Raw genomic sequence first — 17,025 nt, forward strand, 5'->3', positions numbered from 1 at the left:
TCAGGGTCTGACTTCATTGTAGGCTTTTATAATGACCGAGTTGCAGCATTTTCATGCTGTCTGTTTAGATGGAATACAGATATTGATGTTATTCAGAAGTGATGGGGCCTTTCAACCAGCAACAGCACTAATGGCTAGTATTGAATACTGTTTGTGAATTACAATAATTATACACATAAACATCAATGTTAATTTCCCTTTTCAAATGACCCCTTCAATGGAACACAATTCAAATGGTGCCATAACCTTTTCCTTTTTGCCTGATTGTGACTTTGTTGGTCTGAGCCACAACAGAGTCTGTACAGAGGCTTTACCAGGCTTTGATGCCCTAGTATGAGGCACCAGTAGAAATAACGCCCCCCTGACACTATAAAACATTCCTGGAACTTCTTCATGAAAAAACAATTCATAATGATTGCGTTGTTTATGCTCCACACATCACTCAGACCCAGGGTCTCATTTCCGTTGCCCCTGGGGGTGTAAATTAATTTCAAGCTTCTGAGTCTTTATTTTCACAGAGATCAGTGAGAGAAACTTGAAAATAGAAAAAGATACTGGACTTTTTCCACTTACTTTCTATGGAGCGACATCACTGCTCATAACATTATAAACCTTCCTTTTAGCCCCAAGTGCATTTTGTGCTCTTTAGTCTACTGTACCAGCCGACTTGAAAATTGTACTGCTTACGGAAACTGCCTTTGTCTTTCAAACCATTTTCTTATACTTCATATTGTGGGTATTTACCTTCAAATTTGAGACATTATCATAGGATGAACACTACAGCCTCCACACACAGTGTGACTGTGTGTGTGAGTGTGTGTCTGTGAGAGAATTATTTACCCTAATGTATGGGTATATTTAGTAAGGTCAAAATACAGCTTAGGTTGAAAAATAAATAATGTTACAACCACATAACAACAACAACAAAAAATGAACACACCACCAATAAACACACTGATAACTTGAGGATGGGCACTGACTGATCTGCGCTTACATAGATCCACTTTGTGTCTGAAACCTGTCGTTAATGAGCAGCATTTTATTTTACAATAACAAAAACATAGAGTTCAGTTAGATCCTACTGTTTGCCCAATGTATTTGTTAATTTGTCTAACTAAACTCTATGACTGAACGTGGGCTCTAAAGGTGGTTTGAATTTTGTTTGCTTTTTTCCATTGCTGCACTTTCCCTTGCTGTTTTAAAGTTTGCCTTTGTTGAGGTGAAGTCTACTTTCTAAATGTCAGTGCAGTGATTGGCACTGAAATGCCATAGCTGTAGTAATTAGGAGTTGCAAGACAGCCGATTCTTCATACTGTACTACTTTTTTATTTTATTGGCTGGTCACAAAATATTTTTTGATGGGTTGGGGACTGTTATCTGCACTGCAGCCTTTTCCAGTGCACACTTTTTGTAACTGTACACACCCTAAAGTCCAAACATTAAGCCTTTGGTCACATCTTAAGGTTTGAAATTCCTTTTATTGTTGGTGGCTGTGGGCTGGAGACAGTAATCAACAATTCAGATTAAAAGGATAATAGATGAAAACTGACAATGGTACAATTAGGACATGAAAGTTTAAAATTGAAGACAAAAATGCCCACATTAAATTGAGACAAAATGCAAGAAATTAAATATAACACATAAAAACAATGATGAAGAATAAAGATTCATATATATTTAGCAACTCAGTTGTTGATTCTGTATTGGAAAATATCTCTGTTTAGGGTAAAAGGCAGAGACACAGACTGATGAAAGTGATGATGTCGTCTAAAGACCTGAAACCTGGATCAGGTGTGTAGATGGTGAATCATGAAAAAACTGCTGACATCGTGACCCCAGTGACTTTGTGAGGATATCGTCTGATTTGCAGCTAGAACCTCTTCATTTAGACAAAAGTGCCTCGTGCCTCAGATTACAGAGCTCATCATTAATTCCATGTCAAGAACTGTCTCCAAAACCATTATCGAAACTAAAAAGATAGTACCCTAGGGAAGAAGATCTGTATAGAGGTGTAATGCATCAAAAAAGCCTGAGTTTAACTTGACATATTTTCGGACGCAAGATGGAGGACTTTACATTTGCACCTGGAACAGCCAATGGCTGAATATGAAAGGATGCATGTATATCCCGTGTTACAAGAAGAGCTTAAACATGCACACTGTCAAATCATAAACATTCTTATAAACATTATATCTACTACACAGGATGCATATGAATGTGTGCATGAACCACAGATAATTTGAATATTCACTCAAAACGTGCAGGGAGACAAGACACAGGTTGTGTTGATTTCAGCATGATCAAATCTCAAATGTCCAAGTGCACAAGGACCATGTGCATTTTTTTCACCTGCTTGCTGTTGCACGAAATAATGAAGTGCTTCCTTATATGAAGTCAGCCAGTTATTAAATAAAGAACAGGCCACTTGAGATCAATTCAAAAGGACAGAGACTGTTAGTATCTGGAGAGTCAAACCAAAAACTGTGATGGAGACGCAGGTGGTTAGCTTCATATCAATGTCATTGATGCATGCTGGAAGATTTATTTTTTTTCATTTTCTCAATTTACACATCCCTCTTCTCCTGTGGCGACGTTAACAAGCTGTGCAGTTTTGCCAGGATTCTGTCCGAACATCTTGTCCTAGAACCAAATGATACCACTAGACATGCTAGAACACTTGGTGAGCATATTTACCCTCACTGTGGCACCCTTTTGCCATCTTCATCCTCACTCTCATCTTCTATCTGCTTTCCACAGGCTGCAATCACAGCAGTCTCACCAACCCACATGTTGTAAACTGTAATTAAGGACTTGAATAAGTGGGGATGTGTCACTTGAGCTGAACACCAAGGAACAATGTAGAGTTAATCCACTGTAATTTGCTTGTCCACAGTGGTTATGCAGAAACACACTACCTGCTGCAAATTACATACAGTTTAAAAGCAGAAGAGGCCACAGTGTCTCTTAGTGTCAGATTGTCATTCACTCATTTGTCAGTGTCTAATTTCAAATCGGTTGCATCAACAAGTTCCAATGCAGAAATGCTGCTGGCAGACAAATCAACATTTGATTCACAGAACAGAGAAAACCGATCCTGTTGCTTGTGGCTGCTCCTGCGACTCACTGTGTTGGCGCTTTGGCTTGAGCCTCGAGGCCCGATGTTCACAAGCTCAAGACACAGAATTGATTGAATGCCATCGATGTATATACATATTTCTTTGTTCTGAGGGGAGCAGCACTCCAGTTTTATGTTTCTATTAACGCTACCACCATTGCTGCTGATTGTGCGTGGGCACAGAGAAAATCAAAAATACACCTGGAAATGTTTCATTATGATTTCTTGCGAAAGACGCACTTTTCTTTAGAGGAAATGACACAGAAAAATGGAACTAAAGGCAGTGCAAGCGGGTGAATGTTTCACCATATACACGGTGAATTTTGTTCAAGGGAACTATATCCACATATTATTGTTTCACCCATTGTAATGGCTGCATGCTCGTGTAATGGAGTCTTAGTGAATTTACTACAAAGTTTCTTCAAATGCCAAAACCACGTGTTGAATGTATAATTCATTGTTGGCCCTGGATCCCAGTATCCCCCTCGGTGATAATGATCAAGAATGGCTCTTAGTGAATTGATGTTGAGCCTTTTTGTGTGCGATTTCATTCCTGATGTGAAGCCCATTACTCTTTCAATTTGGCCCGGCACAGCTCTTTTTCACAGATAACAAATATGGTCATTTCCTTGCTAATTCAAACAGGCCCCAGCTTTAGCAATTCAGTGGACTACCATAAGGCAGTAAAGCAGTCAGTGACATTGGTGCGAGGAAGCAATGATGAGAAATGGGACGCAGCTGCTGCTATCACCTCTGAATCCCTACCTTCATTATGGCCCCCCATTGCTACAATGCCTTTTTCTTCATCCAGTTTCAAGCAGCTTCTGTTACAAAACTACTTTAAGGTAAAAAGACTCATTTTAACTTAAAAAACAAACCAAAAAAAAATCAAGCAAGCTAAATTTCACATGTCAAAAATATTACTTCTAATAAGTTTACCAATGAATATTTCACCTCACCACATAATAAATCAACTTATCATGAACACACTGAAATTAAATTATACAACATTGCTGACATGCCATGACTCAGTAACTGCAGTAGGGATATTAATGGTGGGTTATTTCTTGTATAACTGATTAAACATTTTCGGGTCTGTTAGGCATGAGAAAAATGATGGTCAGCCTGAACATTATACATGGATTTCCAATATGAGTAATGGCACGACTCTCCCGTCTGCAGTTGCGAGAACTTCACATGCCATTAATAAACAAAAACCATCACTGTCACCCATAATGCTGTGGTGACATTTAGGATCTCAATGGCTCACATCATGTTTTTTCCTTTTTTTCACAGGCAGCCCATTTGACATTAGGGGATTTTGTGTTGTTAGAGAAACCACAATCAGGTGTATTGGCATCCCACAAGGGCCCAATTGTCCTGAAAATAGTCATAAGCAGCACTACAGAGTGTGGGAAAATAACATTACTTGAGATGCTCATCTGCTGCTGTGGCAACGAGTCTATTACTGTTGCAAAGACTGAGTCAAACAAGGACAGTTCTGGAGTGTCATCCTTGTGATTGGAGACCTATATAATACATATTATACAGGACACTGCAGTACTTAAAACGGCAGTTAATACCATCTTGAAACACTTGTCTCCCTCCCTGCCTGTTCTTCTAATGACACTATCAACAAGAGCTGGCTCCTGGTTATGTGTTGGATGCTCAGTGAAAAGGCCAACTTTAGAACTCTAATGGTAGCACGTACCATCTTTCTTCAAAATCCAATCTGTATTTTACTTCCAATAAGCTTCTCTCATCATAGGCCTGATGCTGTAGAAATAATACATTTTCTCACAGTTTTTCAATTTCTATTTTGGATTAAAAGTTTGGCCTTCACCAACTTAAGACATGCAGATACAATTCATTTGCACGGACTAGAAAGACTTAAAACAGATAAAGTAATGAGCACAGTTGTCAGTGAATATGATCTTACAAATAACTAATGAATCAATAAAGCACAAGTCAATCAATCTTTAAATGTTCCGAATCGTCACCAAAGGGAGTCCACCTTGGCAGAACAATGCAACAGTTCCTCTGCCTTGCTGCTTAAGTTAAGTAAAAATCTGTGATTCTGAGAAGAATTTAGAGGAAAGTTGTTTTTGCTATGCAACAATTTATGGCACTGCAGCAGTGACATTGATTTAGATTTATTTGCCATCAAAACAGCTACAAACCTCAAAGGAAATCGGGCCAGAAACCTTTGAAAGTGAAGGATATGGTGCTAATTCACCAATGCTAATTTGCTAACTGAGATAAACAAACCTACTATGTGTGTGTGTTGCATGCTCAAACAACAGTGTGGCTCAAACTGTTGTTTGAGCAACAAAGTCACTGGAGATAAACTTGTCAAAACTTTCAACTTGCATTCATTTACTTTTTATTGGTAGTCCTATTTACCAAAAAATCTTAAGATGTGGTTGTCATCCTTAGAGCACACTAATGAGCCCTGGTTTACGGCCTTTCACATAAAACACATACAATTATTACTTTTTGCTTCGGTTTGTATTAAGTGCACTTTAGTTAACTAATTTCCTGGAAACATGTGTTTAACTTTCACGCCACACACAGGCCCAGCAATCCAAAGTAGTGGCATCCAGAATGATCAGGGTCACTTTAGTGACCAGCGTGCTGTATCCCTTCCTCACACTGGTGACAGCTCATTTTCCGAGCCTCAGCTTTAGCACTGAAAGAGCAGAGGGCCCCATAATGATCAGCTTTTAGCGCTGGCACTAGGCGGCTGAATAAGCCATCAGGCATCATTAAGCCTTGCTGGGGAAAACAATCTCCCCATTCCCATAGGTGCTCCCAAACAGGAGAACTCTTTGGAAGAAATAAATCAAACACTTTAGCCTGTGTGTTGTGTGTGGATGCTTGAATGCTTTGGACATCATTTGGCAGTCAGAGACCCCATGTTGCCGATGCTCTTTACGATGCCTTTGGTTGTCAGTTTACACCTACAAATCTTTACTTATGCTACGATCTTGACAAAAAAAAAAAAACAGAAAGGCGCAACTGATCAACAGCAGGAAGATAAAAAATAATATTACTTTCAACTGAATGGAGGAGAGTTATTTCTGGAAAGGCACTAATGAGGCACTTTCAGCAGAATGATGCAAACCTGCCATGTACTCAGAGAGACAGGTCTATTATTCCTCCTGGGCATGTCCTTTCCTCCGAACAACATTTTTTAAAAATGGTTATTTATATATTTATTTTACATCAAAATGCCTCAGCTAGTCAACCATACTGCATTTGTTCAGTGCTCTGGATAAAACCTATCGAAAATGTCACAACTAAACAAATTGAGCCGGGCTGACAGAGATGAATAAGACTGCTGCAGGCACTGTGTCCTGAGTCGCTGGGTTAATAAAGTACAAGTGCATATCTACAGACTCCACAGAGCTTCCATCTTGCGTTTCAAACTAAATATGTACACTCACTATATAATATATCACATGAAAATTCACAGTGTGTATGATGGGTATTTCCCCTTTTTCAGTTTTAAACGGACAAGTTTCAGCGGCGAATCGCCACACAACCTGCCTGTTCACACCTTTTCCCAGAAGCATCACCTAAGCACTGGGTGTTAATTTGGCCTGTCTTGGCCGATCAGGGCTGGGTTAGGAAACCATTTGATGTTAACCTCTGGTAAATTTTCACTAGTGCTAGATGAAAATGAGTTCGGACACAGCTGTGAAACACAGAGACATCTCACAACTGATCTTGTAGAATTCAAAGAGGCTTACGTAGCTCACAAATTTTCAACTGTAATGTGCATTTGTAGGTAATATTTTTCCTAAAGTTTAGGACAATGGATACATGTACTGAATGATACAATAAACCCTTTTGAGATTCAGTATGTGTACTGCAGTGTCACAAAAGATTTGAATTTGTTCTCAAAAATATAATTCTAGGTGAATTATATAAATACGCGGGCAGCACGGTGCTGGACTGGTTAGGTTGTGGGTTTGCGCCCCGGCCAGCCGTGGCCTTTCTGTGTGGAGTTTGTATGTTCTCCCCGTGCTTGTGTGGGTTTCTTCGGGGTACTCCAGCTTCCTCCTGCAGTCCAAAAACGTGCAGGTGAATTGATGAATCTAAAATTGCCTGCAGGCGTGAATGGTTGTCTGGTTGTATGTGTCTCTTTGTGGCCCTGCCTCTCGCCCGATGACAGCTGGGATAATGGATGGATTGATGATATGAACACTGATCATACTTTTCTCAAACATTTGTTTGTCACAAAGCTCTTAGTTACAATTAGCACAGTATGTTATAAATTATTATTTGTAAATCTAATTTTGATCATGAACCACGCATCATGTATCAAAATAATAATACCGTGCTATGGTATATGGTCACATGCTCTAAAGTTTACAACTATTCTCTGCATTTATGTAACCGTGGTAGGCTCACTTTGAAGTTGTTTTTCATCCTATGAGGAGCACCAACAATGCCAAATTCTTTGTTATTTTTAAAAACCAGCACATATGAAGTCACATTTAAATTTGAATTACACAGTTAGGCCCAAACACTCCTTTTGCTCCTTCTTCAGATCAAAAGGATAGCCAATAAAAATGCTTTGCTTGCAGGGATCAGCTTTGATGTTACTCCTCATGCTCATTTAGGGCCAAAGGGAAAAGTAAAGAGTGGACAGCACCTCTACTGACACCAAATTGTTTGTTTATAATATCGACCCCTTGGACACTAATTGGTATCGGGTACTAAAAAATGGGAGTAAAAATGTTTGTTGATGCATATTTTTTTATTCTTGTGGAGGACTGTCTAGTTATTTTCCCACAAGTTGTAAACATGAAAATGCATCATTTTCTATATATATATATGACACACACACATATATATATAACACACGTAAGAATGAAATGATGAACTATAATCAAGCCCACAGGAACCTTTGTTTATTCAGCATCGTTAAAGGGAGCGGCAGAGCAGAGGTCCCAGCGGTTTCGATAACCATGTAATTACATTGCTTTGAATTTCATGGAACTGTAACTCTCCATCAAGTGGTGGTTTCAGGGGATTTTGTTTTGTCTTTTTCAATAAAAACCAAGATGGATCACTGTAGAGCTTTTCTCTCCAACTATCTTAACACATAAACAGCGGCATTAAAAAGAAAAAAAGATGTCACCATGGCCTTTAGTGTTGCACTTGTAATTGAATCAGTCCTATAAACTTATGTTAACTCATATCTTTGCACCTGTGAAACAAGTACATGTATGAGTCATTATCTGCTCCTCAGGAAGAGGATGAGACTGCAGCCCAGTTGAGAAGAGTGTAAAGAATCAACTATGAGCTTTGCCTTTGGCTGTGTACAATTCCTGTGGACTCTGGTGGCACATTAAAAAGGTTATTTAAGAATTTGCACATTTTACTGCAACTCTTTCGTTTGATTATTGCCTAGTGCCAAACTGCTGCTAAGCAATGAACATCAAATATTGTGAGGAAACATCAAACAAAACATTCACCAAGGAATAGCTCACACATTCTCGATTCATTCTCAAAATTTTAATCTACATCTCAATAAAAGACAAAACTGCAAAAGTGCTGATCTATAACCCTTCACCGCAACACCTGCAAAATTGAAGTGAACATTTGTTTCAATCAGGGTTCAATTCTGCATCTGCCTAATTAACATAAACTCTAGGCTGGATATTGATGAAACCAAGTGGCAAAATGTCAAAAACAAAAAAACAAACTTGTTGAATGAACTGGCTCATACAGCACAATATTTCATTATATTTACCGCATGAGATCCATCAGTTCAATCAAGTTTTCATTGTGGCCAACACTTACTCCACAATTCACCTCATTAACTGAAAGTGGAAGGAAAAAAACACGTACCACATTGGTCGACCGTGGTCTCGTACGTGTCGGAAGCAGAATATAAGCGTGTGCGGTAATTGTAGGTTGACTGGTTGAGAACTGAGTCACTGGTAGCCAGCGCAGGGTCGTGTTTGCTGAGAGAATTGAAAACTGGGTTGATAGGGTGAATGGGAATCATCTCATTATCTCACCCTGCTTGTCCAAAACACACATACCTCTTTTTTGTCTTCTATCACTGATCTTTACACCGGTTTAACCAGTCTGCATTAAAAATGTTCCCATTGTTTTATTGTACAATGTTTTTCTAGCTTCATCAACTACTGCGATCAAATAACATCATTGAGTGAATATGGGAAAAACTTTTTATTAGTTTACTTTCCTACTTTACTGACATGCTTAATGGCCTGTGATAAGGCACTGAAGCATCCTCCTCAAACTGTGACTAGGAATTAATAAGTACCACTGCCTGGCAAATAATAACACATGTGCAAAGACATGTACAATTTTTTCACATTACAGATTCTCAGCTAAAATATATTTTGATATATATTTGTAAGGAGGAAGACACACCATTATTATTGTCATTTAATATTCCTTTCCCCTATAGGTATAGGATATGTTTTGCCTAAAAATTAGATAGACAGTCATATAGTAAGAAGGACAAAGCAGAGTATGTAGAATCCCCACACTCCTAACTAAGCTGTCACCTCTGAGGACTGCACTGAAAAAAATTATTGATAGTTTATTGAAGAAGAATGCTGTATCCTCTGTGCGCCATTTCTGACTGCAACTTAGTTCTTAGTAGATGTACTGTAGAAACACATTTGTGTGATAAAGCAAAACTAAAATATAACTGCAATGTCTTCATTTTAATAAAAAAGACAACCATTTTTGCATGAAATCGGAGTTTGCATTTATATTGAACCAGCTGAAAAATATGACCCTTTTTCCAGAATAATTTACAAAAGCAAAAGTGCTAATACCGTTTCAAATTATCTTCATGCTTTATTATTAACCCTGAAAGTAACTGTTACATAAATAAATACATATATTGTATACATAAATAGATAATTATAATTCAAACAGACACTCTGTCTCAGTGAAGTCCATCGATGTTGCATGTCTGACAGGTGTAGATGTTATGTACAGCTGAGGTCTACTACAGTTCATGTAGAGCTGGGAGAGAAGAATTACAGTAGGTAGGATGGTTTGGAGCGCTGTTAGCAGGAGGTGAAAGTTTTCCAAAAGAAGTTTTTACAGGGAGCTTTGCGGTCACGCTGAGGCAGCGATAGCCTGTTGTAGAGAGCCCTCTCCTCCAGACGTGACTCCAGCGGCTCCTCAAGATCCACGGTTGCCACTTCCCCCGGCAGCATGTTGGTGTCCAGAGCTCCGTCCAACAAGCCTGACACCAGCTTCAGGATCAGCTCCTTTCGCTCTTTGGTCAACTCCTGATTCAAAATCAAAAGAGTGCATTTCAGTAAAAAATGGAAAACAATATTTTGCATCTTGCAGCTCTTTTTATATTTACCATGTCCAATTTCAGATGGTATGGATTCACTGGATAAATTAAAAACTGTAGTAGCTCTGTACTGAAATGTATTTCAAATTCAAATTCAAGTTTTTTACAGTATTCAGTAAACATTTTTCATGAACTCCAAATAAGCAATATAATTGTCCTTACCCTGTTCATATGGATGGGGCTCCTGTCATCCACAGGAAGCACGGCGGCTGCTCTTACGCTGAACAGAACCCCCATGAGAGCTGCCAACACCACGAAGAGCTGCATGCTGTGACAAGAGTGCAGGTGCCTGACCAAACTTCAGTCAGAGGAGCAGGAGGCTCACAATAATAGGAGTGTGCGTTTTAGGAAAAGAAAAGTCTGGGCAGCTCAGACTAGGCAGAGATCCAGTTGTGGACTGGTGGAGAAATGGCAGCGCAGTTGGTGGCAGCTGGTCACAAGATTGGAAACCCACTGGTGTTCCTTCTGCTCTAACTCCAAAGTCCCCCACTCTTTTATATGCCTCTCCCCCTGTCTACCACTGACGTAAAGGGTGGTGGGTGTATGACGAAGGGTGGAGGGGGTATGTGCGCGTGTGTTTGGTGGAGTGGGGGTGTGTATTTGAGTGTGAAGAGGAGGGGAGATGAAGGGGTCAGGACACAACAAATGGAACCATCTAACATTTAACCTTTTTGACAAATTGCAAATTGCTGGATGTGCTCATGTGATTCACAGAGGGAACGACTACAGCGGATGACTATATCACTGGGCTAAATCCAGGTTTGACATCAACATGTAACTAATGTGGTGGCAGTTATCATAGACAATCTCAAAAAAGACCTCCTTAAGCAGGTGGATGGACAATTCAGCCACTCATCAACTGTTTGATATCACCGGATGTGCTGTAGCCATCCTTAATAAAATGGTCACATTCCCTTGTAGAAAACAAATCTAAGACAAATACAAGCTGATCACAAGTGAACTTATTGGTGGTTACCTGCATTTCCCAGTTTCTACTTCATAACATCTGATTCCTGTCACAGTGCTTCTGTGTGCATCTCTGACACCTGCAGATTACAATTGAACAGTCTGACACTCTCCGCGACTTGAGGATACGTCTGCCTCGAGAAATGCACATCTCCAATCTAACCGAGAAAACATAAAAAAAACAGAAACATTGCTTCTTCAGACGTTAAGAGCTGACGATTAACGTGGCACTAAACTTAATAGGTTTAACGGATAATTTATTTGCTATTCTCCATTAAAAAACAAAAAACAAAAAACAGTGGCCTTTGGTTTGGAATTGATAAAAAAAGTAGGTTTTGGAAATGACTCAACGATGGCAAATAGGACAAAAATCCTGCTGCTTGTTCAATAAAATATATTTTATGACCTTTATGGAGACTCCTTCTGCAGATAATGACAGTAAAATGTATTCCACCTATAAGCTGTACCCACAGTTCAATTAAATTCATGCTATGGACTAAGCTGCTTGGGTTCAACACATTCATTTTGACACTCAGAATAAGTAAATTACCTTTTGTTCACAGCTAAGTCTTTCTTACACTGTCAATTTGCCATCCTTCCTAAAAAGTGTTGAAATTAAAAGCTCTTTTGTCATGCATGCCTACGTGCATTTACTTGCCATAGAATAGAAACAAAGAGGCTGCAATAAAGACTGTATTTGTGTTTACTATACAAAAATCTCCTAAAATGACCTGAACAAAGTTATTGGTAACCATTAAAAGCAGAGACAAATCATTGGATATTTCAAGCACAATACTTTTACCAGTGTCATCCATCTCATAATTAGCGATTCAGACAATTTAAGTGGGAAAAAGTGTCAATCATAAGCACCACAATACCATTAATCAAAAAAAAGGAAAGGAGGAGAGTTGTTTGAGGATATAAAGGAGCAAGCATAGAGAATGTACAATCTACAAGACCTTCTCCAAGCTTGATGCTCCTGTGAGCAATTTCCGTTGATGTGGTCACAAGAAGAAAAATAACCCCCGATTGAACAGGGAAAAAAAACAAGGAAAACAGCTACAAGCAACATCAAGAAAATGTGTCCAGTCATTTTCACCCAAGCATCCAAGAATAGATCACAAAAGACAATGGACTGTTTAGAAATGTCTGAATCCCGACTTGAATCCAAGTGAACGGGAAAAAGCTGAACCCCTCAGTTGGGGAAAGACATCCATCAAACCTGAAAGAATTGGAGCAGTTTGCTCAGAAGAAGTGGACCGAACTACCGGCTGAAAAGCTCTTGATTGCAGTAATTGCCTCAAAGGGTTGATCTACAAAATATTAGGTTAAAGGTCCCAACAATTTTTGTAATTTTCATTTGCTGTATTCTTCAAAATAACATGCTACATTAAATATATATACTAGATGCAAATTGCATCTGTCTGAGGAAACTGTTTCAAGTGAGAGAGGTTTTCCTCAGACTCCATGATATATCACCGAAGTAGCACAGTTAGGAGAGTTTGCTCCTAAGTTTGTCACATCTTAAAATGTTGCTACTAGCAGGGAGCATAAGCCTACAGTACTCATATTCCAGTATGCCTTGATGTGTTTAAATAGATTTGCTGTGCTTTCAAAACAGATTTGAGGTATGTTCCTAGTTCAGTGCTGATCTAAAAAAGGCCTGGAGTCAATTCAAAGATTAGCTGACTTTTATATTGGCAAGTCAGTGTTTGAAGAATCTACAACTGACTTCCTTAAGGTACGTGCAGTGCAGCCTGAAAGAGATTCAGTGGAAAACGTCAGCATGACGACATGTGTAAGTGCTCCCACAGATCTTACAGTTATGTGTGGATGTCTGCATTTTCACTACATTTACTTCAAATATGACCTCCGGCACAACATCCCCAACTCTCTGTGAGATCACACAAAAAATGTTGACCAAATGATCATGTAAGGATTAAACATGAGCGTAATCTACCAAATAGGTCACTCTGAGTGTAAGGTTTAATCTATTTAACTCCAGTGGAAAACTTACACTGACATGAGAATTATAAAGCCAAGGAATTATTACATTGATCTTAGACTGTGAATGTTTCAGTTCCTGTATAAGATGTATGGTGAAGAGTACTATCGACGCAATACGACGATAATGTACAAATGGTTGCAGGTTGGTCACATTTTAATAAAAAAACCAAAGAGGACTCTAGTCTTGCACAACAATAACTAGAGTTGATGCAACCAAGGGCAACAGTGGCATTTCATATTGCAAAACACTGCATGATCTGAACAATTTAATCAAGCCAAAGGGTTTTTCATTCAAATTCAAAGAAAACCTAATGGACAAAGTTATATCCTTTGATATGCTTTGGGCTCGTCAAACACTATATTTTAAATGCATTCCTTTATAGCTCTCGAATATGTTAAGATGGGTTCCACATATACAGAGTAAAGGTTGCCATCTTGTGTTTGAATACAGAAACTACACTCGGACCTTACTAATACCACAGTATTGCTCATACAAGCACCTACAAGACTGGATGTTCAGGGTGAACAGCAGCTGAAACGGTTTTCTTTCTACAAATCACATATTACGATTTGGTTGGGTTTGAGACTGGTGAATATAAATCCTAACTTCAACACTTTCCCCACAATCCTGAAGCCACAGTGAAAGAAGCACAAAATACAAAGTGTATCACACTCTTTAAAAATGCCAAGTTTGGAAAAAACCGCCCAAAAAAACCCCAAAACTATAGTATCTAAGCAGTACACTGTAATAGGTGTAGAACAAATTTTACCATCCAATTTTAGGCACTATAGGGTTCATGTGTAGAGAACACAGTATTCTGAACACATAATGACACATAGCAACTGTGTATTTTCCTATGAGCACAAACTGACAAACATTATGAATAAAAGTGCAGCAATACATTATACATGTACATACTCCACATGGTATGTAAAATATTGCATAACATGGAGATGCAGTGAATCCAGTAAACAGTACAATATTTCAGAGTGAGGTCAGATTTGTTGGCCATGCTCTTCCCACTCAACCCATCCCACCAGAATGCCCTTCATAAAATGTTGATAAGATAGTTACATAGTAAAAACTAAAAACACTGGAAAAATAAATAAAGACAAAGAGCAGGTAAGAACAGAAATAATGAAACATTAAACCTGAACGAACACTTTCTCAAGTTCCTTTACATTGTTGATTTGTTGCTACCGCCATTAAAATCTTTAGGTGACTGCTTCCTTTAGTGGTGCTGAACCGTGCTGACAGGTGGCAAAGCTGTAGGACATGGCTGTTTATCTGTGGTCTGAGGGCCAAGTAGAGGATAAAGTTGGTGGTCTGTTGTTGCGGGTCATGCTTCACTGAGCACCTGTCAATGGTCAGAAAGACAGTGAATTATGTATTGCAAGTACGCATTTTAAATCAAATAATACAAGTTATTTTAAAACTTACCCTTCTAGCAAACTCAGGGAGGACAAATGAGGCTTTGTGAATTTCAGAGTTGTAATAATTTAGGTTCATATTTTCCATTTCTTCTTTTGACAGCGCTTTCACTGGTTCTTTGAAATTTGTTTCCTAATTAAAAAGTGGAAGCAGGCGTCAGTTATTGGTGATGGACTTCACAAATTGTGGAGAAACAGCAGACGAGTTTTTACGCAACAACCTAGTTTTACATAAAGTCGTGTGTTTTTAGCAATCTGACAACAAGAACTTACAGGATTTTTACTGCAGAGCATGAATCCAATTTGGCCACTGGGATAAGTTGGGATGGTGCTGTAGGCATAGTCCACCACAGGGAACAGAGTCTTGCAGAAGGTTTGCATTTCCTTTATCAACTCCAAATGGAGCCACTGACACTCTCCTGAGAGATTGACACAAGAGCAGAAGAAAGGGAACATTAATTTCCCGACAGCCTTTATTGGCTCATTGCATCTTGATGTAGATGACTATAGGTCACATAAAGAGCAACAGCGAGGGGATTTAATTAAAGGAATAAATAACCAGTGCCTTGAGAGACATCGATGGGAAATGTCTACATTAAATTCACAATCCTTTGTCCATCGTAAAATACAACTGTAGTAAAATATGATCGTACCCTGGGAACAAAGAATTCCACCATTTCTCAATGCTGCCTTCATCAGCTGATAGTACGACTCCTTGAACAAACTCTCTGCGGGTCCTGTAAGAACAATAATGGAACTCAGAATAGGACACCCTACTATAAAAGCTGCCAGAGAGAGGTTAACATCAAAAGTGGCACTTACCAACAGGGTCTGAGGAATCGGTTATAATGACATCAAAAGCATCCTGGTTCTGCTTCATAAATTCAAAGCCATCACCCACATGGAGTGTGAGCTTGGGACTGAAAAACCCTTTGGCCATGCCTGGGAGGAACTTCTTTGATACATTGATGACATCCTACACAGACGACAACATAATCACTGATTTGAGTGAGCATTAAATCAGAAAATAAATTAGTGATCAGTATAGCTCACTAGAGGAAAGGTAGTCAAGAGATTGTCTCTGTAGTTGTCCTACCTCATCTATCTCACACAGAACCACCGATTCCACCAGTGGATTCTTCACTACTTCCCTCAGCACTCCACCATCTCCACCACCAATTATCAGCACCTGAGAAAAAGTTAAACCTGATGTTAGAATGTCACAACAGGTTTGAAACAAATTTAAATAACAAACAATAAAAAAAAAAAAGAAATTGAAACATGAACATTTACAACAACTGATTTGATACCTTTTTGGGACATGGGTGGCTGCACAGGGGAAGGTTGGCAATCATCTCCTGATAGGCAAACTCATCTCTCTCTGTGCACTGGATAACTCCATCCAGCACCAAGACATTTCCATAGGTTTTACTGAAAAAGTTTGAGAAGCACGTTTGAACGCGTGTAAACTTCTGAGTGTTTACATAATTTGAGCAGATGTCCAAGCACATGACTGCCCAAATCCCCGCTCCAAAATAACCAAGAGGAGACTGCGACAGTGGTTCCTGTTAACCCATCAGTTACATTTGCCATTACATTAAACGACTTTCATTGCTGAAGGCTGCTCATTCATTTCTAGTAGAAGCTAACAGCTAGCAACGTTAGCTAACTTATGGAGCTGAAAGTGCTCACCTCTTGAAAACCATAACATCCTGAAACTTGGATTTCTGGTGGTGAAGGACCTCTTCCACTTGGAGGCTCATTGCCTGCCCCGGCCATAAGGTGGACAATTCCGTAAACCATCCATCCTTAATGTGGTCCATGACAGCTTCCGAACGCCACTAGTACAAACGTGTATCTCTACGTGTGGGGGGCAATGTGAGTAAGTTTCAACGAAACACCAACAGTTAGCCGTTCGCTGTCTACCAACTAAACTTGCTGCCTCGCTATATAACCAATGGAATGTTGTTGACGTAAGGCCATGCGTCATGCGAGCCAATAGAAAAGCAGGACGTATGGGATTCGAGTATAGTTTGTTTGACTTCACAGACGCTGACTCGTCCACGGCTGTAACCCACGTGAAGCTAAACCATCGTGTCCCATCCAGGCGCAAAACTCAGCTTCGTCTAAATGATTGAAAAAG

The 17,025-nt window shown here is 39.3% G+C and overlaps 2 protein-coding genes across 2 annotated transcripts; both read right to left on the reverse strand.

The window, feature by feature from the left end:
- Positions 1–9,809: 9,809 nt before the first annotated feature.
- Positions 9,810–11,561, reverse strand: sst7 (somatostatin family member 7). The gene is made up of 2 exons (XM_067527278.1): positions 10,641–11,561; positions 9,810–10,407 (listed from the first exon to the last, which is right to left on the reverse strand). The coding sequence occupies exons 1-2, from the start codon at positions 10,743–10,745 to the stop codon at positions 10,180–10,182; spliced, it is 333 nt and encodes a 110-aa protein (XP_067383379.1). The 5' UTR covers positions 10,746–11,561; the 3' UTR covers positions 9,810–10,179.
- Positions 11,562–13,700: 2,139 nt separating this feature from the next.
- srm (spermidine synthase) lies at positions 13,701–16,822 on the reverse strand. The gene is made up of 8 exons (XM_067527277.1): positions 16,575–16,822; positions 16,193–16,313; positions 15,979–16,071; positions 15,705–15,858; positions 15,536–15,619; positions 15,156–15,301; positions 14,893–15,015; positions 13,701–14,809 (listed from the first exon to the last, which is right to left on the reverse strand). The coding sequence occupies exons 1-8, from the start codon at positions 16,703–16,705 to the stop codon at positions 14,792–14,794; spliced, it is 870 nt and encodes a 289-aa protein (XP_067383378.1). The 5' UTR covers positions 16,706–16,822; the 3' UTR covers positions 13,701–14,791.
- Positions 16,823–17,025: the final 203 nt, after the last annotated feature.

This window comes from Channa argus, chromosome 13 (assembly GCF_033026475.1).
Source record: "Channa argus isolate prfri chromosome 13, Channa argus male v1.0, whole genome shotgun sequence".
Lineage (NCBI taxonomy): Eukaryota > Metazoa > Chordata > Actinopteri > Anabantiformes > Channidae > Channa > Channa argus.

Excerpts from the sequence above, each read along its gene's own strand:
- srm (XM_067527277.1), bottom strand. The coding sequence starts at position 16,705 with ATGGACCACATTAAGGATGGATGGTTTACGGAATTGTCCACCTTATGG. Across the intron at positions 15,859-15,978 it reads TTCTGTGTGAGATAGATGAG|GATGTCATCAATGTATCAAA; the intron begins GTAGGACAACTA and ends TCGTCTGTGTAG. Across the intron at positions 15,620-15,704 it reads CGATTCCTCAGACCCTGTTG|GACCCGCAGAGAGTTTGTTC; the intron begins GTAAGTGCCACT and ends TTGTTCTTACAG.
- sst7 (XM_067527278.1), bottom strand. The coding sequence starts at position 10,745 with ATGCAGCTCTTCGTGGTGTTGGCAGCTCTCATGGGGGTTCTGTTCAGC. Across the intron at positions 10,408-10,640 it reads GCCCCATCCATATGAACAGG|GAGTTGACCAAAGAGCGAAA; the intron begins GTAAGGACAATT and ends ATTTTGAATCAG.